Below are 16972 nucleotides of genomic sequence, written 5' to 3'. Positions count from 1 at the left end.
CTCCGCCCGCGATGGGGCTTCTAGTGTGCGGAAACCTTTCCTCTTTCACAGCTCCCTCCCACTGGTGCAGGTCCCGACCCTATCCTTTTGTCTCTGTTTATTTTTTTTCTTTGGCCCTACCCAGGTACATGGGGAGTTTCTTGCCTTTCAGGAGTTCTGAGGTCTTCTGCCAGCGTTCAGTAGGTGTTCTGTAGGAGTTACTCCACGTGAAGATGTATTTCTGATGTATGTGTGGGGAGGAAGGTGATCTCCGCGTCTTACTCTTCCGCCATCTTCCGGGTAGAGTCCACAGCCTCTTTTTTGATAACCCTAGAAGGAGATCATCCCCTTTCCCTCTGAATGCTCCAGGTACTGGGTCTGTGTCACACGCATGCGATTTCTCATTTACTTATTTTTTATACTATAATTATTTCGATCTATGCAAGTTCCTTGTGGATAGGCTCTCTAGCTATGTCATCTCTTTAGTCCTAGCAGTTAACTTAGAACATTTTGGATGGGCAGGCAAGTGGAAATGTAATAAGAGATGCTTACTGGAAACTTGTTTCCTACTGCTGTGACAAATTAACCATAAACTTGGTGACTTAAAAACCACAGATTTATTATCTTCTTCCGGTTCTGGAGACCAGGCATCACTGGGCTGAAATCAAGATGTCAGCAGGGCTGGTTCCAGAAGGAGGCTCCAGGGAGGATCCATTTCTTTGCCATTTCATGTCTCGACAGGGGACCTGCAATTCTTGGCCTGTGGCCCCTTCATTGTATCCCTCCAGCCTTCTCTGTCTCTGACATTTCTGCCTCCTCTTTTTATAAAGACCCTTGTGATGACATTGGGTCACCCAGATAACCCAGGATAATTTTCCAATTTAAGATCCTTTGCTTAATTACATCTGCAAAGTCCCCATTACCCTATAAACAGTTACAGGTTCCAGGGACAAGGTCCTGGTGATCTTGGGGGACCATCATTCAGCTTATTACAGTAGTATTTATTACGTCAGTAATAGTTGATGAGGAAGTCACACTTCTTGGCTCCCTGATGCTTACCTTTTAAAATAAATTTATTTATTTTATTTATTTATTTTTGGTTGCATTGGGTCTTCGTTGCTGCGTGCAGGCTTTCTCTAGTTGTGGCGAGCGGGGGCCACTCTTCGTTGCAGTGCGCGGGCTTCTCATTGTGGTGGCTTCTCTTGTTGCGGAGCACGGGCTCTAGGTGCGCGGGCTTCAGTAGTTGTGGCTCGCGGGCTTTAGTAGTCGTGACATGTGGGCTTCAGTAGTTGTGGCTCTCCGGCTCCAGAGCGCAGGCTCAGTAGTTGTGGCGCACGGGCTTAGTTGCTCCACAGCATGTGGGATCTTCCCGGACCAGGGCTCGAACCCGTGTCCCCTGCATTGGCAGGCGGATTCTAAACCACTGTGCCACCAGGGAAGTCCCTCCCTGCTGTTTTAATTCCGCCAGAAAAGTTGAAGGATTTCTTTTCTATGGGACGTGGAGATTGGAGTCAGTCATCTAGAGATGCATCGTTTATAAAGTTCCCAGACCTTGGTCCTGAAAAGCCGGCCCCAGAAGACATAAATCACTGGATTCAGGCAGCTGTTGGTGAAAGCAAAGAAGTTGGCCCATTGCAGGCCCAGGTCGGTGAAATTCTCCCAGAAGCAGCCTCTGACAGCCCGCACCTCGAACAGGAATTCCAGGAAGGCAAAGAAGTGGTAGGGGGTCCAGCAGAGCAGGAAGGCAGCCACAAGCAAGAGGATCAGGGCCGTGGTCTTGCCATCTGTGGGCCCCCCGTGCCTTGTCTTTCTGACCTCCCCCCGCCCTCGCAGGGCTGCCAGGATGTGACAGTTGAAGAAGACAATCGCAACCAGTGGGAGGAGGAACCCCAGCACGTTTAACTCCACCATCCTTGCAAAGGGCCAGGCCTCGCTGGGGTACAGCAACACACAGGCGGAGATGTTCAGTTCCGGGACAGCTTTGACGGAGCGCAGCAGGAACGTGGGGATACTTAGGAGGCCCCCCATGGCCCAGATGAGCACGCAGGTGGCCTGAGCCCACCGCCGTTGCCGCCGCCTCCGGCTGGCCATGGGGTGCACCAGCACGCAGTAGCGGTCCTGGCTGATGGCCACCACCAGGAAGATGCTGATGAAGAGATTGGCCTTGATGACACCGTTGACCACGCGGCAGAGGAGGGCTCCGAAAGGCCAGTTGAATTCCTTCCAGATGTTCTCTGCCCAGAAGGGCAAGCCCAAGACGAACACCAGGTCGGAAGCCGCCAGGTTGGCCAGGTAGATTTCTGCCGCGTTCAGACGCCGTTGGGCCAAGAGAAAGACGGACAGCACAAAGAGGTTTCCCAGCAGCCCACAGAAGCAGATGGTGATGATAAATGTGGGTAAGACTCTATGCAGCAGGTCCCAGGCTTCCTGAGCGCTGTCGCAGGACGTGGCATTTGGAGGCGGGAGCTGGCTCTGGTTGGAGGACTGGAACTCCAGGAGGGTCCGGGAGGCCATCCACGGTGACCTGCAATGAACTTCACAGAGCATCACATGGGAGGCGGCCAATTCTAGCCCGCAGCCCATCCAGCGTGTCCCCAGTTTTGGAAAATAAAGTTTTATTGGCACACAGCTGCATCCATTCATTTACCTTTTGTGTTACAACAGCAGAGTTGAGTGGCTGCAACAGTGGCCCTTTGGCCTGCAAAACTGAAAATACTTACCCCCTATTCCCTTAGAGGAAAAGTTTGCTGACCCCGGGTATAAAGGAAAGGACCAGGGCTTTTGAAACCCGAGTTCAAATCTTGACATAACTACTTGTTGTGGGCCACTTAGACCAACTGACTTTTATTTTCCTTTTTGAACATTGGACCTAATTGCATCCCTCTTGTGGGATTGTGGCAAGGACTGGCGAGTGTATCTGTGGAGAGCTTGGCCTGGTCGCCTGGCTTAGAGGAGGCACTCACTGGAAAGGGCGGATGAGTCTTATTTACAACCATACCATTGTTATTAGCAGTGTTTCATTACACAAAGTACTGGCACAAAGTAGGTGCTCGTGTTTGATTTACGGAGCACCTACTTTGCGCCAGTACTTTGTCAGGTGCTGGAGATACGGGGAACAGGGCCCAGCCCCCTGAAGGTGCTCACCATCTAGAGGGAGGCAGACATGGAGACAGTGGTCGATGACCGAAGATGGAATGAAGCAAGGAAGAGGCCCGGCCCTCAGGGATGCTGATCCACTGGGACGGGGACCAGTAGGGTGGAGGAGGTGAGGGCAGTAGTAGAAGGTGGGGGGTTTCTGGCACTCCACACCTAAAATTCCTCCTCCCACCTGGATGAGTTAATATATGCAAAGTGCTTCAAAGGGTTCCTGGCTCTTTGTAAGCACTTGCTACCCGTTAGCTACTGTTATCATCATCGTTATCCTTAGTGATGCCTAAGAGTCCTTCCCTTCAACTGGGCAAAACTCATAGTATCCAACACAAGATATTGCATAAGAGAGCCGATCTCGGGAAAATCTATTCGGCTCTGCAGTCTTAGGCAATCACTTTGTGTCTCTGAGCCCGACTTTCCTTATCTGTGGGGGACGTGATGACCTTCTCGCTGTGACACTGTAACCCACACACTGTGCCATTCACATTGGGTAAAATCCATGGGTCCCTCCATTCATTCATCCACTGGACAAGTATGTACTGAGCACACGCTATGTGCTAGGCACCGTTCTAGGTGTTTGGGACATAGCAGTGAATCAAACAAGCAAAACCCCCTGCCCTCAAGGTGCTTCTAGCCTTGTGGGAGGAGAGAGGCAATGACAAAAAGTATACTGAATAAACCTGTTAGCCGGGGAGGGGCAGCCATGGAAGCGGTGAGATGTGATCAGGCTCTAGGTATAGTCTGAAGGTAGAATCACCATGATTTCCAATCGGATATGGGTTATGACAAAAGAGGAATTGCACGATGCTTAGATTTTTGGCCTGAGCACCTGGAAACAGGAAGCTGCAGTCAACTGAACTGGAGATGACAGAGTGAAGATGGAGCAGGTTTCTTGGCGGGGAAGATCGGGGGTTCACATCTGGACGTGTGAAGGCTGAGCTGTCTGTCGGACATCAGGTGGGGATACTGGGGCAGTTGGCTACACAGCACTGGTGTTGAGAGACCACGTCTGAGACAGTGATACATCACTGGGAGTTGTAATCACATGGATGGTATTTGGTATTTAAAGCCACAGGACTGGATGAAATCATCAAGGGAGAGTGCAGGCAGAGAAGAGAATCGGCTGCTGGGCTGCCAGTTGACAGGTCAGCAGAGGACACGGGAAATGAAGGGTTAGGAGGCTGTGACATATCCGTGGCTTACAGGGTTCTGACCCAGAGCGTATGGAAGAGAAAGGACACTCTTATTTTGCCATTGATTTCAGGGCATAAATCCACAATGAAGTATTTATTTTGTTATTTGGCAATACTTTTCAGTTTTGCAATGAGTCCTTCTGGCAACAATGAGCAAAAAAAGAACGTCTAATGACAATTTAAGTCCTGAACTTCTGTCTCTCAGGGAAGTCAATGATGAATGTGTAACTTGCACAAAATGTTTGTTGATGTTTATATCATGATGGGGGCTGTAGCGCTTTCCCTGACTACAAGGAAACCTAACACAAAGCTGCTGCTTCAGAAGTTGGTATTTTTCAAAGATCAGCCCTAAGACGTTGATCTCACCCACATTACCACAGAAGATGCTGTGACTTTTCACTCAGAGCAAACGACTGTCCTTAAAGTTAATTCAGCTCATTTTTAGTGTCAGGTTATCTTGTACGCACACAAAACTGGAAGTGATGGCTGATTTATGTGACGGCTCCATAAGAAATCCACGGACAGTGAAATGGTGCCAGTTTGATACCAGTATCCTCAGAGTCTTCAAATAGAAAAATCAGTCAATTCCAATCATGACCCAATTTTTTTTATCCAGTTCATGGAATCAAAGCAAAACTTCTGAAAGTTCGCTCTGGCAAAGTGAAGCAATGGACATTTTATGAATGCAAAATTCAGTTTAAATTGTTCACGTTGGAGAGCAAGTTGTATTTTTCTGACGATCACACACATTTTGGCGAGGCCCAGTGTCATGCTAACAATATCCTTGCTAAGATAAGAGACCGATGAAGCAGAAATGTACTTTGAACAGTTCATGGTGCACACACAGTCTGTAATTGCATATAAACGAGTTTCAGTATTTTACCAGTTGATATGGAGGTTATATTTGACAAGATTTACAAAATCCTAAAACATAAGATTTGTAGTTCAGAATTACTGAGCTACGAACTTCTGTGATGAAGTTGATGAGGAATTTTTTTTTGGCCGTGCCGTGAGGCTCGTGAAATCTTTGTGAAGTTCCCCAACCAGGGATCAAACCCATGCCCTCGGCAGTTAAACCACAGAGTCCTACCCACTGGACCGCCAGGGAATTCCCTTGATGAGGAATTAAAACAACTCTAGCATGCATTTTCTTTCTCTGCTGCCCATCATAAATCAATTTTAGAAGACTCTAAGTGCCGTAAAATGTTACTCAACTATTTGTTACGGCAGAGTTGAGAATTTTTGTAGAATTTTGTTCCAAATGGATGAGGAATCTTTGAACAAGTATTCAATGAGTGGAGCACTAAAGCAGCAGCCTTTAGAGCTTTTAGCAGATTGTAGTTACTGAAAACAAAATTTTATGCAGAAAATAATTGAAATTTATAGCTAAAAAGGCAAGGGAGAAAATGATCAAACTAAGCAATGAGCGGTCAAATGGTGTACAAGGTTTAATTGTTGAATTTTATAATGAGCTTTGGAATGTCTCAATTTGTGGGAAGCATCTTTTCAATTGGAGAAGTTCATATTTTGTACAAAATTGAGATGAAATTGGGACAGCCCCTGATCTGCAACATCTAAATCTGACAAAGCAGTCAAAACTTATAAATAGCTACAACTTATCTGAAGAGTTTAATGTGGTGAAAGTATTTGTTGAAGGAACTCGAACTAAGGCAAAAAGACAGCACCCGTGAAAATATCTGGGCTGAAATATTTACATAATTCCATATGCAAAGAATTAGACTTGAGAATAGCCTCTGCTTGGCAGAATTTGCTCAGAGTTTATCAGATACCTCAACACCTGCAGAGACAACATTTTCTTCATTAAATATTTTCTGGTCCAAGAGAAGAGTCAATTGAAGGTGCTAATTTAAATTTATTAACCATAAAATTTGAAGGAAAAAAAGTTCAGGCAATTATATGGAACCATTAAAAATAATAAGACCATATTGAGAGAAAAATACATTCTCTGGAAAATGCCAAAGACATATGAGAGTCGGGTACAAGCCCAAGAAGCTAACTGTAGCACTTGCATATGTACCCAAACTAATTATTTTGCTTATGTTATTTTTCAATGTTTAGTTAATTAGCATAAAGAAAATCTTTCATTTTGCCTTAATATATGTAGATGGATGAATGTATTTAGACTTTTCTGGAAAAAATATTTTTGACTAGAGCTACTTCATAACTCCATTAATGTAATATAACCAATTAGTTGGGGGGTGTGTGTGTGTGTATACATATACATACATGTATATATAATTAAATATACATTTTTTTAAAAATAGCTTTTAATTAGAACTACTTTATAACTCCATCAATATAACATAATCAGTTTTAAGTGTCTTGTAGTAATTTGCTTTGGCAGCCACAGGAAAGCAATACACTCGGATACCTGGTGGCCCCTCCATGCCCCCTCCCCTTGGCAGCCCCCTTGTACTACACACACATGTGGGAACTGCTTCCTAAGACTGCCGTTGGGCCTCATGCCATTCCTTCCTGTGTGCTTCTCTGCACGTGCTAAGGAAGCTCTATGTGCCATGGAAAACCCAACGGGGCATCTTCATCTCAGCCCCAATCTCCCACCGACGCTGGGGCTGCAGAGTAAGCCCCTGATGCCAGATCCGACCCTTCACTGTCAGCCACACCTGTGATCTGTGGGCTGTGCTGGGCTTTAGGTAACCTGATCCTGACAACATGCCTGGGAGGAGGGATGGCTGTCTTGTGCCCATTGTACAGATGGGCAAACAGAGGTGAAGAGAAGTGAAGTGACTTGCCTACATTCATACGGCGTTAGGAGCCGGTCTGTTTATACATGGCTCTTCTTCCAGGCCCAGCTCAGGGTCAGGCCTCTTTTACCTAGCGTGCTATGACCATAAAGAGAATGGGCCTGGTGTTAGGGAGCCTGGGCTTGGGTCCTGGGGTCACCAAACTGTGATTCTGGGCAAGTCAGATAACTTCTCTGAGCCTCAGTTTGTTCGTCTGTAGAATGGGAATAACGGCAGTTATTACAAAGAGTCATGGTGAAGCTTGAAGGAGATTATACCTGTAGAATCCCCTTGTAGGCTGCAAAGCATCAAATGTGAAGCTCAAATGATGATGACCACCACGACAATAATAATGGTGATGACTACGGGAGTAATAATGTGACGATAAAGTGTCCTGGTCCCTCCGAGTGTAAGCAACCTCTCCTTCATGTGGGCTACTCTGGTGTCGGAACACGAGGTTGGAAAGTGCCAAGAGACCCCTTTTCTGCTCTCCCTGAGCTGCGGAACAGTTCAGGGATTACCTGGCACCTAGCACACTAAAATTCTGGAAAGCCGAGTTCCAGGAGGGCCTGGCTTCTTGGCAGTGGGATTCTCGTTCGTCTCCAGCCTTGGAGCTTTCACCACCAGGAGGTTTAAGGAGAAGCTGGAAGGAGGGAAGCGGTTCGTTGTGGATGCTGAGACAGACCCCGGATGTGGTCTGCTTTGCTTCCCTCCCTTTCCTCCTCCAGGTCACCTTGAACGTGTGAGACAGGGGTTGAGTCCCCTCTGAAATGTGGGTGTCTGGGCAGGAAAGGGTGGCTTTGGGAGGCAGTGGAGGGGGCCTGGCTCCTGTGTGCTCCTGAGGGACCACAGGTCAGCAAGAGGCAGGGGCTGCCCGGGCACCGCCAGACCAAAGCATGGGCTGTACCCCAGAGCCGTGCAGTCGGCAGGGTGATGGTCCCCAAAGATGTCCACATCCTAGTCCCTGGAACCTGCAAATATGTTCCCTTACATGGTAAAGGGGACTTTGCAGATGGGGTTGAGGTAAGAATCTTGAGATGGGGAGATGATGCTGGATTATGGAGGTGGGCTTGACGTCATCACGAGTGAAAGTGATTTCATTTATAAGTAAAAGAGGGAGGTAGGGGGCGGTCAAAGGCAGGAAGAGAGTAGAAGATGCTATGCCATTGGCTTGGAAGATGGAGAAGGTGCCATGAGCTAAGGAACACAGGCAGCCTCTAGAAGCCAGAAAAAGCAAGGAACGGTTTCTCCCTTCGAGCCTCCAGAAGGAGCACAACCCTAGCCAACACCTTGGCTTTAGCCCAGTGAGGCTGATTTTGAACTTCTGACCTCCAGGACTATCAGATAACACATTTGTGTTGTTTGAAGCCACTAGATTTGTGCTAATTTGTTACAACAGCAACTGGACAGTAATACACGGGTCAAGGCTTCACCCTGCCCAGGAAACCAGGAACTGTCACCTATGCCACCAGCAGGAACCTCTTACTTCAGCTCGAATCTGATTGGTTCAGCAGACACTGCCCGCCGTCCCATGGGACCCGGCTGGGTCTGTGGCCACGGCATGTGTTTGCTCAAGCCGAGCCTATTTTCAGGAGGTCGTCTTTACCAGCTGCTGCCTGTGTTTACGTAAAGTTGGCCAGAGAGGAGAAACCTTCCTTTGTTGGTTCCGAGTCTTAGCTCTGATATTTGCCTGGCACATAGTACGTGGTCAAAACCCAGCAGCTATTGATATGATTAGTCATATTTGATCTTATCTGAAAAAGTCAAGAGTGACATTGGGCAAGTCTACTAGAGATGATCGATTCTGTAATTTCTATGTGATACTTTCTGAGTTCTGCACATTAGAACATTGGTGCGTGCTACTTCTTCAACAAATTAGCCTTCTTCAAATTAATTCCAGTTTCAACAGTGAGGTGATGATAAAGGCATTTGAAATACAGACATAGATATTAAAGGATGTCAACCCAATCACATCATAAGATACTGTTTTCAATCCACAAATAACCCAACCAGTTATTGGCATTATGAAATTTTGTAAGCGATCCCAGGGAGACCAATTTGATTTTTATAAATTGGAATTTGTAGACTGTAACTGGTCAGAGTCCACACGGAGCTCTGATGACTGTATTAAGCTTCTACATGTTTCACGTGACCTTGAGGTAAAGAGCTGCTGGAAGTACCCTCCTGTTCCAAACATCCTCCCTCCTCCTCTTCTGGAAAAGCATCTAAAACCCAAAGTAGGCATGGAATACAGTTTCTTAAATGGATGCAGAGTTATGTTTTTTTTTTTAAAAAAACATACAACAACAGAAAGCTGAAAACTCTGCCAATATTAGTTGTAAAAGGAAAAATTTTTCCCCTGAGCTATGGATCTTCTCTTATATTTTACTCTTATAAGAGAGGGGAAAAAAAGATGGTCATTTACTTACCCAGACAAAGTGAAAGAGGTCATAACTTCAGCTGGGCTTTCTGATGGTGAGAGCGGCCTTTGGAGGTATCTTCTGTTCTGGGAAGCCCTGTGGAAGTGTGGTGGCCTTAAATTACATAACTCCTACTCCAGTGATGTCATCTGGACTGCTGAAAAAGTGAGTTTTTCAGACAGAGGAAACAAGCTGGAATTTTGAAAGGAAAACAACTTTGCACTTTGGGGCTGAAAAGTGATTACTCAACTACCATCTCCATCTTTAATTTCGTAACATCTGGGAAGGTCCCGCGATCCTGCCCAAGAATGATACGGTGACCAACATGCCCTTAAAACACATTTTGGCGTCGCTGAGTCCCCACAAGTCTGAGTGATGATTTTACCCATTCGCACTGGGGACCCGAATGCTTGGGGTTCTGCAGCAGCTTTTGTGGGAGCTGACTTGAATGTCCACTTTTGAATTTTGGTCACGAAGGGTACATCACCAAGAATCCACCACTGTGGACCCCATTAAACAAATAGCCACAAAAAGCTTGACTCATGCAATAGGCAGAGCTGAGTAAGGTCAGATGCACTTTTCTGTCATCTTCCCTGGCAGTTCTGAAGTCTGTTTCTGATGTGAGTCTGCGGATATCAAGTTGGACCACTCAGGGCCTCGTGTTCAGACAGTCTGACATTTCTGGCTTTTTTTGAGAGTCAGACCTCAAGAACCTTTGACCGGATGCCACCTACTTTCTATCTTAGCCCCTAAAAATGAAGATGTTCTAATCTCCCTCCCTAAGTGCAGAAGAAGGCTTCCATACCAGGGCTTGATTCCAGCTTCTGGAAAGTGACTCCCAAATCTCAGGCCTCAGTCCTCCCTACACCCTAGTCCTGCCTCTTGGACGCTCTGCTTGTGTTTCTTGATGTCACCTTGAGCCTGGCATGTCTGGAGCAGAAAATGTCCCCTTTGTCCTCAGAATCTGGCCTCCTCACCGTGTTTCCCTTTTCTATTACTAACACCTCACTGGAGATAAACTGCACTTTTGAATTTCCTAGCAGTTTTCTCCCATTGCTGGACATCTTAAAATTGTGGAAGCAGGTTGAAAAAAAAAAAGGACACTCCAAGGATCAGATGTGTATTTTAAGGAGGAAGCTGGAATTTATCTTTGGGGAAGGGCCCTTCGTATCAGGAGAGACCGGGGACTTTTTCAGTCATGTAGATGTTAGGTGAGTGCCTGCCATCATTTTGGGGTAGATTTTAACTAGAGAAATGTCTCCAAATCCCAGTCGTCAGTCCTTCCTAATTAGTAATGTAGATCAGAGTCTCACCAGCCAGACCTGCCTTTGCAGAAGGTGGTTGGCTTTTCTCCCTTTGATGTGAGTTTACACAGGATTGTTTCTGAGAAGTATCTGCTCTCAGGAGATGTCTGCCGGCTCCAACACAGGTTTACCCACAGGATATCATGACTCCAGCCCTGCCGGGAGGTGGGGTGCACAGGCCTGACCTTGGCTTTGCCTCACGTGGAGGACAGACTGTGAGAAGTGGCCTGTGCGTGGCAGGGCCATGTGGCCAGGACTGTCAGTATGTCACATGCCACTAGTAAGGGCTGAGTAAGTGGCACTGTGACAGCCCTGCCAAGGCCTTGGGGAGCCCCACCCTGTGGAGGAATGGAAAGTTCTCTGAAGAAAATGGATGCTTCCACTGTTGCTTTCCGGGATGGGAAAAGGGAAGTGGGCCTTGGTGCAGGGAGGAGAGGGTCTCCTTCTGCCTCTGGGGCTGTGGGGTGTGGGAGCCTGAATTCTGGGGTCTGAGGGCAGGGTGAGGGAACCCCACGTGTAGGAAGGGACCACAGATCCCTGGAACGTGGAGAAGATGGGAGGAGGCTGAGAGTGACATGGCAAAGGCCTGGTGTGAGCTGTTCTGGGTGGAAGTCCCCTGGGCACTGGGACCCTTGTGGGGAGGTGGGCATAGGTATTCATAAAAGCAATAGATAGAAGTCACAAATATTAGTTGACATGGCTGAAAGGAAGACATTTTCATAGATACCCAAGAAAAGTATAGTAACCCATCCCTAAGAGGTAGTAAAAGTAATGTTCATCCACGTGTACGAAATAATTAGGCCCCGTTTTCTGAACCATAGAAATCACAATTCTCCGATCATTATACCAGAAGAAGAATGCCTCCGAGTTCCTGTAAAATCTGTATTCTGATCGAGGATCGTACAGTGGACTGTGAAATGCTTTGTTCACTAAGTATGTGAACTTAATATACGTTAGTTAATAAAACTGATTTTTTTTTATTTTTTACTTTTTTGCGGTACGCGGGCCTCTCACTGCTGCGGCCTCTCCCGTTGCGGAGCACAGGCTCCGGACGCGCAGGCTCAGCGGCCATGGCTCACGGGCCCAGCCGCTCCACGGCATGTGGGATCTTCCCGGACCGGGGCACGAACCCGCGTCCCCTGCATCGGCAGGCGGACTCTCAACCACTGCGCCACCAGGGAAGCCCCCTAAAACTGTTTTTTAATGTGTTAAAAATTATTTTAACAGATTTAAAATGATTATTTTAACTAATTTAAAATGATTACAGTAGAGACGGTTATAAGGCACAAAGAGGTGGCTGGTGGAAGACCCAGAAACAGAGGACAGCCTGGCCAGCTGGGCGGGACAGACCGACCCTCCCTGAAATTGCCCTCAGTGTTAACGCAGCGGGACCCCAGGCAGGTACGGTTGGGCTCAGACTATGCTCGATGCAGATTCAAGGAAAGGATGCGCCGGAGTTGTAGGAACTTGGGGACGAAGAAGTTATGTCCCCACTCTGGCATTCAGGATCACTTTCCGTCTCTCCAGCCGCTCAGCACTGGAGTCACTTGGTCTCTTCTCCCTTCTAGTCACATCCAGCAGCTTCTTCAAGGTCAAAGACTCTGGTATATTTCATCCAGCGCAACTCTACGCATGATATCTATATGCCTAGCCTCTTGCGCGGGGGTGTGGGCGAGGGTCCTACTCAGCCCTTAAAGTAGCTGGCATCTCTCTTACAAGCTCCACTGCAGTTAAGGAAAGAAAACGACCGCGGGGCGACTTCCCACCAGGATGAGAGACAGCATTTTCGTTTCCGTCTAGCTAGTGCTCTTCCCCTCTGCCCAAGCCTTCCTTCCCATCTTGGTTTTAGACATTCATGCAGCAAATAAGTCTGCAACAAAGGACCCCAAACCTATCTCCTTGCTTTCTGATTTTTTCCCCTTCAGTTTATCCTTGGACTAGATGAATATTCCGGAAAGACTTGGATTTTGTCACTTCAACCCCCCTGGAATTCACAGACTCCTTGGCAGTCCTGCTGTATCACCCAGAGCCACCTCTACCTGGTTCTTCCATTCTGGCTGAGAGGGAAGTCCCATGGGCCTAATGCATCTGGACTCACCGACCTGTGAGCGTTCGCTAGAAATCACCATCCCAATCATCTCTTTCTGCTTCATGTGCATGCATCATTCAAATCCCATCGTAAGCTCTGCTGCTTTGTAAGCGCAGGTCTGAACGTTTTTATTCCTGTTCTGCAAACACGTGGGGAGCAGCTCCATGGGGCCAGGGGCGAGCTGGGGGCGGGGGGCAGAGAGGACGTCTCAGCATCCGTGCTGGGCCACTCACGCTCGGTGGATCTAGCAGGTGAGCGAGCAGACACCTGCAGCCCTGTGTGGCAAAGGCCACGGCAGAAGAGCACCGCACAGCTGCAGCATGAAGGGGGCAGGGCGGGGCAGGGCTGGAGTAACGGGTCATGATGCCAGGGAGATAAAAATAAACTCCTCCGTGTAGGTTTAACAAAGCGCAAAGACCCAGAAATCAACAGGGAGACAGCTGCCAACTTGAGTGTGTCCTGGGCATTCAGGCAGTGCAGGCGCTGCCCTGGCCTGAGTTCATGGACGTTTAGAAGCCAAGGGTTCTTGGGGCCTGTCACTCTGCAGAGAAAACTCCGCTGGGACAGGGGTTCCACGGACCACGAAAGTTTAAGAACGTCCACAGAAAACTCTCCATCCCCACGTTGGCCTTGCTCTGGGAGATCAGGTTTTCTCAGCTGGGTACTGGGCTCACTAGAAACCTCCTCTTAGGGAAGCTGGGAGGAGCCCATGAGCTAACACAGCCTGGAGCTTGGCACATACTGGCACTCAGGAGATGCCCCCCAGGGGCAACACTCAGAAGGGGTCTGCCAGAGGATGATCCGCTATGTTCCTCGGTGTTCTACAGCCAAAGTCAGACCATGGCATGTCCTGTCTCGGGCCCAGGAGGACACTAAGATTTGACAGTGGCCCTCAAGGCCACAGCGCCCCACCCCCTGATGCATTTCTGAGCATCCCTTTCACTCTTTCCACCTGTTCCCTGGCCTCCTCGCTCTCTTTTGAACAAGCCGTGCTGTCTCCTACCTCAGGGCCTTTGCACTGGCCATTCTCTCTGCCTGGAGCGCCCTTCCCATAGGGACCTGCACGCTCACTCCCTCAGGTCCTTCTGGTCCCCACACATCCCCCCCTTATCAGAGAGCCCTCCCCTGAAATAGCCTTCCCTCGCTTGCCCAGCTTCACTGTTTGTTACAGCCGTTATTATCACCTGGATACATTCATCCGTTTATCTTTTACTTCCTGTCTCTCCCAGCAGAATGTGAGCTGCACCGGGCAAAGGGTTTATCTCTTTTGATTAGAGTCATGTTCCCAGCTCCTACAACAGGGCTTAATAAATATTTGCTGAATGACTTCATAAGTCTATTTATTTATATACAAGAATATCAACAGCTTGTCTCTGTATCAACATGCACGTCCCAAACCCCTTGTGGGTGCCAGGTCCTGTGTGGGCACTGGAGGGACAAAGGTGAATGCTGTCCCCTTGAGCAGCTCTTGGTCTGGCTGAGCACAAAGACAGGCAGACATCCAGTGACTATACTTTGTGGAATGCAAAGTGGCAATGAAGTGCCAAGCTTCTGTCTGAGTGTCAAGACTGAAAGGATTTAATTCTGCTCAAGGCAGAGTTGGGAAAGTTTCATGGTGGAAGGATATTTGAGTGGGGTTTTGAGAGATGAATAGGAGTCTGTAAGTCAGGCAAGTTGAGAAAAATATTGTAGATGGAAGGACCCGCATGCATACAATAAACACACATGTGCACAGATGTGTTTGTGGAACACTCACTTGGAACTTGGAGTCAGAAAGCCCAGGTTCTAGCTGTTCCCCTACCCCACCCCATTTAGTCTTTCTTTATGTGAGATCACATAGCTCCTACCCTGGGGCAGGCCCTGTGCAGGTGTGCCCCCAAAGGCTCTTGGTTTGGTGCAGGAAAGGAATTAAACAGTTTCAAATCTTAGAGAGTGGGTACAGAGGGGGAGGCCGTCCACCTGCAATACTCCTGGAAGGGAGCTGTGTGACCCACACAATCCTGGGAATGCTCTGACCCTCGGTTTCTTTATCTGAGATCATGCCCTACTTTGAGAGCAGTTCTGAAGATCCTACACATGCATGGAAACTGTCAATATCACTTTATACAGATGTTCACAGGGTGAGATGAATGTTTATATATTGATGTAGTTTTCCCACTTTTATGACTTTTCTCTGTGTAATCTAGGAGAAAGTACCCATTTTCTAGTCAGCCTAGATGCCTACCTGGCCCACATGTGCCACAAAAAATGGGACCATGAAGTAAAATTCCTCTTCCTTTGAAACCAGTAGTTCTCATATGGTGTATTTAATGGAGATAGAATTGATGCTGTGAGCATTTGTCTTTAACCTAGATCATGTTGGCCCCCATGATGGGGGATGCTTCTTTGAGCTGCAGACTCAGGGTACAGGGGAACTGAATGCGGAAGATAACTTTTACCTTTCCTGTAAGACTCAGGGTCACACTTGACAGACAAGCAAACAGAGAAAACCACCTGTGATTGTAATTGTGGCGCGTTCTATGAAGAAACAGCTCAGGATGCAGTGCTCCACAAAACAGAGAGGGTGTGAGGACTTGTACCGAGGGAGGTCAGGGAGGCAGAGGGAAAACTGGGAGCAACAGGAGAAACCGATTGCAGAGCCAGAGGAGCTTAGTGAGGGCAGAGGGAACAGCATAAACAAGGGCCCTGAGGCTGTGACAGCTCCATCTGCCTGAGGAACTGAAGAAGCGAACACAGAAGGTGGAAGGGCTGGAGCGGAGGTGGACGCTGGGCAGGGCCAGACCAGACGGAGCCTGGGACAGCGGCTGATGGAGTTTGGAGCTTCCCAGGTCCAGTGGCATTGCAGGGTGCAGGAGGCCCAAGGGACCAGGACCTGTGAGAGTAAAAGCCTCCGAAGACCTGTGAAAATTCCTGGATGGGATGACCCTTCAAAGCTGTCTGAGTTGGGGCAAGAGGGCTGCGCTTCCTACCTCCTCTCAGCCACTGGATGCAGGATGCCCTGGAAGACGGCATGACCTTGGGTGAAGCAGCGCTTAAGGTAAGCGCCACCTGCCAGCAGCTTCCCTGGCAGCTGGGGTAGCAGGTCCCTCATTCCTTAAGGAGCGTCTGGATGGCACATCGACCAGAAACAGGAAGCCACCAAAGGGTTTTAAACATTTAGAACGGTCAGCCTAGCTCTTGTGTGGCAGATGGGCTGGAAGGGTTCAAGGCTGGAAGAGGAGCCAGAGATGGGGACAGGTCTGAGATGCTGTTTGGAGGTAGGGCCGGGAGTGCCTCGTGGTGCATGGGGCAGAGGGAAGCGTCAAAGATTTTTCTAGGAGTAACTGGGTGGTACCATTTACCGAGATTGGGGAGATGAAGGGAGGAATATGTTTCTTAAAAAGAGAATCAAAAAGGCTGGTTTGGGACTTAAGTTGGAGATGCACGTGAAATACCTAAATGGCTTTCCAGTAGGCATTTGGATCAGAGAAGATTTTTCAGAAGAGAGTTGTTGGCATAGATGTGTATCGGTCAGGGCCCTCCAGAGAAGCAGAACCAATAGGATCTATCGATCATCCATCTGTCTATGTATCTATCTATCATCTATCTATCTATCATCTATCATATCTATCATCTACCTATCATATCTATCTATCTATCTATCTATCTATCTATCTATCTATCATCTATCTATCACCCATCTGTCTATCACCTATCTATCGTCTATCTATCTATCTATCATCTATCATATCTATCATCTACCTATCATATCTATCTATCATCTACCTATCATATCTGTCTATCTATCTATCTATGGATTTATTTCAAGGAATTGGCTCACATCATTGTAGGGGTTGACAAGTCCAAAATCTGTAGGTCAGGTCAGCAGGCTGGAAACTCAAGCAGGAGCTGAAGCTCCAGTCTTGGGGCAGAATTTATTCTTTTTCAAGAAACCACAGTTTGGGCTCCTAAGGCCTTCCCACTGCTTAGAGGAGGCCCACCCACATGATCGAGGATGATCTCTTTTACTTAAGGTCCATCGATTGGAGATGTTTACCACATCCACAGAATTCCTTCACAGCAGCACCTAGAT

At 47.8% G+C, this 16972-nt stretch overlaps 1 protein-coding gene across 1 annotated transcript; it reads right to left on the bottom strand.

Moving 5' to 3' along the window:
* Window positions 1–1434: 1434 nt before the first annotated feature.
* Window positions 1435–2664, bottom strand: BDKRB1 (bradykinin receptor B1). Its single transcript, XM_024759853.1, is given in 1 exon segment — window positions 1435–2664. A coding segment is annotated over 1 exon segment (1188 nt). The 5' UTR covers window positions 2623–2664.
* Between the last annotated feature and the right edge of the window lie 14308 nt (window positions 2665–16972).

The sequence above is a fragment of the Neophocaena asiaeorientalis genome, unplaced genomic scaffold (genome assembly GCF_003031525.2).
Source record: "Neophocaena asiaeorientalis asiaeorientalis breed wild unplaced genomic scaffold, Neophocaena_asiaeorientalis_V1.1 scaffold476, whole genome shotgun sequence".
In the NCBI taxonomy this organism is placed as follows: Eukaryota; Metazoa; Chordata; class Mammalia; order Artiodactyla; family Phocoenidae; genus Neophocaena; species Neophocaena asiaeorientalis.
The sequence above is the reverse complement of the archived record's forward strand: the minus strand, read 5'-3'. Positions and strand labels throughout refer to the sequence as shown.